The 4944-nt window shown below is 42.6% G+C and overlaps 1 protein-coding gene across 1 annotated transcript; it reads left to right on the top strand.

Moving 5' to 3' along the window:
* Positions 1-228: 228 nt before the first annotated feature.
* On the top strand, positions 229-4463 carry rbp3 (retinol binding protein 3). Its single transcript, XM_042508566.1, has 4 exons — positions 229-1441; positions 1898-2088; positions 2360-2502; positions 4109-4463. The coding sequence occupies exons 1-4, from the start codon at positions 248-250 to the stop codon at positions 4432-4434; spliced, it is 1854 nt and encodes a 617-aa protein (XP_042364500.1). The 5' UTR covers positions 229-247; the 3' UTR covers positions 4435-4463.
* The last annotated feature ends 481 nt before the right edge of the window (positions 4464-4944 follow it).

Consider the following 4944-nt stretch of genomic DNA (forward strand, 5'->3'; position numbering starts at 1 on the left):
AATACCTTGTTGAAATTAAGACGATTATCTTTGGCAACACCTCCTTGTTACTACACCTACATGGCTGTTATTACCTTACAGAAGCACTAATGCGGTTAAAGGTTTATTGTGGGGCAAATCCTCTTATGAGTGTGTTAACAGAAACCTTGCAGCCAAAACAGTGCCATTTGACAAAGAACCTCCTCGGAGACGGAGGCTTGGCTAAGCAACCTCCTCTTCTCACTTTTTGTCTGACTAAACTGAAAAAATGGCAAAGGTTGTCTTCTTGTTGGCATCTCTACTGGTTTTGGGGAATGTCCTCTTTATCCATGCCTCGTTTGACCCCAACCTCATCATAGATATGGCAAAAATTGTCATGGATAATTACTGCTCACCAGAGAAGCTTAAGGGGATGCAGGAGGCAATTGAAGCAGCCAGCAGCAATACAGAAGTTCTCAATATCCCGGACGCAGAAACGTTGGCAAACGTCCTCAGTGCTGGAGTCCAGACTACAGTCAGTGACCCACGCTTGATGGTTACCTACGAGCCTAACTACGTCCCTGTGGTTCCCCCAAAGATGCCTCCGTTGCCCCCCGAGCAACTCGTTGCTGTCCTCCAGACCTCGATCAAGCTTGACATCCTGGAGGGCAACATTGGCTACCTAAGGATCGATCACATCCTTGGGGAGGAGGTTGCTGACAAGGTTGGCCCTTTGCTCCTAGACCTGGTCTGGAACAAAATCTTGCCAACCTCAGCTCTCATCTTTGACTTGCGCTACACCGGAAGTGGGGACATCACAGGAATCTCTTACATTGTGTCTTACTTCACTCAAGCCGAGCCTCCCATTCACATTGATAGCATATACGACCGTCCCTCAGACACCACCACAGAGATGTTTTCTATGCCCGCACTGCTGGGGGAGAGATATGGCACTACCAAACCCCTCATTATCCTCACCAGCAAAAACACCAAAGGCATTGCTGAGGATGTTGCCTACTGCCTCCAGAACCTGAAGAGGGCCACAATTGTGGGCGAGAAGACCGCCGGAGGCTCTGTCAAACTCGATAAAATCAAGGTAGGCAACACTGACTTCTACGTTACTGTGCCAACTGCAAAGTCCATAAACCCTATCACTGGCACCACCTGGGAGGTTACAGGTGTGACCCCTGATGTGGAGGTCAATGCAGAGGATGCCCTTGCTACCGCCATTAAAATTGTCACCCTCCGCACCCAAGTCCCAGCCATCATTGAGGGATCAGCAACCCTGATTGCTGACAACTATGCCTTTGAAGATATTGGGGCTGCTGTTGCAGAGAAGTTGAAGGGGCTCCTGGCAAATGGCGATTACAACATGGTTGTCTCCAAGGAAAGTCTGGAAGTGAAGCTCTCCACTGACCTGAAGACCCTGTCAGGGGACAAGAGCCTGAAGACGACCAGCAACACCCCAGCCCTGCCACCCATGGTGAGACTCTTTTTCATAAGATTTGGGGGGTTTGGTTGTGAAAGTGTCTTAAAATAGAGCTTTTACTTACTGACAAAGGTTTCAGTTAATGAGTTCTTTACTTGTAGAGACAGAAATGCTCTAGTGTGCAAAACTTTGCTAAAAGTACTGGTGACATTGTTGTGTTGATGTGGGGCAGTTAATCCGTGGAACTGTCAAAATTTATTTTTTCACTTTAAAAGTCCTGTTAACAGAATTTTGCAGTGCACTAGAGCAACATGTTTTGTCGAGAGAGGTTATGATATTATTCTTCTACTTTTTCTACACTAATATACAGCAATTTTAATATATGAATTATGTGAAATATGTATGAAAATCTGCTGAAAACATGGCTTTTTCATTATTTATTTGTTTTAACTGAGACATATTGGCCATGCCTTTATTAAAAATGTTGAGTTCTCGCTTCTTTTCCCACAGAATTATTCTCCAGAGATGTACATTGAGCTGATCAAAGTCTCCTTCCACACTGATATATTTGAGAACAACATTGGCTACTTGCGCTTTGATATGTTCGGAGACTTCGAGGAGGTCAAGGCCATCGCCCAGATTATTGTTGAGCATGTCTGGAACAAAGTTGTCAACACTGACGCCATGATCGTTGATCTCAGGTGAGTAATCCTGCTCAAGGGGCAAGTCAGAGTTTCTGCTCAAAATGCAGTATGTCCATTTTGGGAAACAAAGCACCTGCTTAAGCTGCAAATGCTCATGAGTTCATGACTAAATATAGAATAGTTAGTTTGCAAAAGTTAGTATTGTTTTTGAGAACTTATCTATTTACCTACTGAAGATACATAATTTTAAAAATGGATCATGAACAGATTATTTCAAGTTCACAAAGGATCATTCCTTTCTATATTTACACTGCAACTGTTTTTGCAGGAACAACATTGGTGGTCCAACAACAGCCATCGCAGGCTTCTGCTCTTACTTCTTTGATGCCGACAAGGAGGTTTTGCTGGACAAGCTGTATGACAGACCATCTGGCACCACCACAGAGCTACGGACTCTGCCGGAACTCACTGGTAATCAGAATTTTAAAAAATCCAGTAATTACATTTTAATCTGTGTGTATAGCGCCATAGATACCTGTTAAGGCCCAGACACATCCAACAGACATCACTCCCTACCAACAGATGTCGGTAGTCTGTATTCATCATTAAAAAAAGGACTAAAAGAAACTAAAAGACCAAGAGGGTGGGTTCAAGATGTTAGTAACCCAGTTAGCGTAATAACAAATCAACCTGTCAATTACAGGGATTACAGGGATTTCATTCACCAACAGGCTCTGCTGTCTCTGACATTAATTCAACATGCTCAATCTGCCAAAAAAATACTGCCCCAAAGACTAACTAGTGTTCACACCCTGAGACACACCACAGAAACAACTGGTAACTAACGCTCACACATGGCATGACATTGACCAACAGCCGACCATAGGCTAGATGTGTCAAGGCCCTTAGTTAGTGGCTAGCTAGTACATATATTGTCAAGAGTTGCTGTAGAGAAAAACAGAGCTTAAAGCAATTTACCATTGGACTTACATTTGCAACAAACACAACTCTGAACGAATGCAAATATTGCTCCATATTTACCAGATGTGTAAAATTAGCAAGTGTTTGCTAATGAGTTGGGAGTATACAGTAATTATAAAAGGTGATCAGTGTTATGTTTACATTACTTATGCTGCCCCAGACCAGAAATAATTTTCTGCGCTTTTAAACTGTTTGTGCACTTTTCACAATAAGCTGTAAAGCTCTCGGGATGAAATACATTATTGGTGTTCGAACAAGTAATAGGTCTACGGTATGGGTGTATTAAGAGACCCGGATACAGTGTTGGAGGCAAGACCCTGTTGATTGAAAAGTTAGTCCCTATTGTGCTTGCTCCATGGGCCCAAATAGAGCAAGCACACTGAAGATTTCTGCTGGCTCAGCTGGTTACTTGTGAATCAGCACTTTACTAACTTTTGGATCGAATGGATTATATCCTGACAGTTAAGGGATATGAAGCTCAAAAAATGTATCCACTGATTTACAGATGTTATTATTAGAAATTTATTTGAACATGGGGCATCAAATAAAAATAAAAAATCAAGAAAACAAAAAACAACAAACAGCAACAAAGGATGAGAAAAGTTTAACCAAAATAGTCCATACCCAAATTGAGATGTCTCTGTCCTTTTGTAAGTCTATGAAGGAAAGTATTTTTGGGCTCCATGGCATCACATGATGGTACACAGGAGTTTTAATTCCACTTCTTAAGCCACTATGAAAATTGACTTCAAGGCCTTGCACTGTATCTGGGGGCCTGGTCTAAAGATGTCCTGATTGACCACTTTATTATTCATGGAAGGTTTGGTTAGGAAGAAGGCTTTATTACTCCAGTGCTTATCTGTTTTCTACATTGAAAGAAGATGTGATTTCTACAAAATTGCTTTTAGTGGTGGAATGAACAATGAACAAATGAACAAAATTGCTTATCACCCTTCACCTTTTTCATACCATCACATTTGCCACTTCCTTCCTTCAATTCAACATTGACCCTTTTCACCCCCTACCCATCGTTTCTATACTTTTTCTGCCTCACATTGTTAACGTTGTCCTGTTTTCATCATATCCTATTTCTCAGGCACAAGGTATGGCTCCAAGAAGAGCCTGATCATCCTGACCAGCGGAGCAACTGCCGGCGCTGCAGAGGAGTTCGTTTACATCATGAAGAAGCTCGGCCGTGCTATGATTGTTGGAGAGGCCACAGCCGGGGCTTCCCACCCACCCCAGACCTTCAGAGTTGGTGAGACTGATGTCTTCCTCAGCATCCCCACTGTTCACTCCGACACCGCCGCCGGGGCAGCCTGGGAGCGAGCTGGCATCGCACCTCACATTCCCGTCTCAGCTGACGCCGCCCTCGAGATCGCCAAGGGCATCTTCAACAAACACTTCGCTGGCCAGAAGTAAACTACATCCTGAACAAAGCCAGGGGAGGTTGCAACAGTCACTTTTGCTTTGGCAGCCAAATAGTTTCAAGATTTAAAATCTAGACTTGTTTAAGAAGTAAAGAATGTAGATTAAGTACAAAGTTTAATCTGTACTTCATTATGTCAAAACCTAAGCCTTGTTAGCCTGTTGGTAATGTAGAGCAAAGGTTCGACAGCAGGATTTACTTCTAGTTCTTATTTCTGTTGAGCTTTACTCTGGCTGCTGAAGGTTTTGTGAATGAATGGTGCTGAGAAGCTGATTCTTTTATGAAGTGAAAAATTCAGTGTCAAAGATCAGTTGTAAAATTAAAACAACTTTAAAAATTTACATTTTTGACAATTAATGCTTCCCAGCTATGTTTGCGATTCATACATCCTGTTGAAGGTTTTGGTTTTGACACCTCTGTGAAGTAATCCCTGTTTTGTTCTGCTCAGCAAACCATCACACGAAGTCCTCATTGTGTGATGGGAAATAATACTGTATGTCCAT

The sequence above is a fragment of the Plectropomus leopardus genome, chromosome 19, assembly GCF_008729295.1.
Source record: "Plectropomus leopardus isolate mb chromosome 19, YSFRI_Pleo_2.0, whole genome shotgun sequence".
Classification (NCBI taxonomy): Eukaryota; Metazoa; Chordata; class Actinopteri; order Perciformes; family Serranidae; genus Plectropomus; species Plectropomus leopardus.

What these genes read in the sequence shown, in the direction of transcription:
- rbp3 (XM_042508566.1), top strand. Translation starts at nt 248, where the DNA reads ATGGCAAAGGTTGTCTTCTTGTTGGCATCTCTACTGGTTTTGGGGAAT. An exon ending in CCCCAGCCCTGCCACCCATG is followed by an intron (nt 1,442 to 1,897) that starts GTGAGACTCTTT and finishes CTTTTCCCACAG; the next exon opens with AATTATTCTCCAGAGATGTA. An exon ending in GACTCTGCCGGAACTCACTG is followed by an intron (nt 2,503 to 4,108) that starts GTAATCAGAATT and finishes CCTATTTCTCAG; the next exon opens with GCACAAGGTATGGCTCCAAG.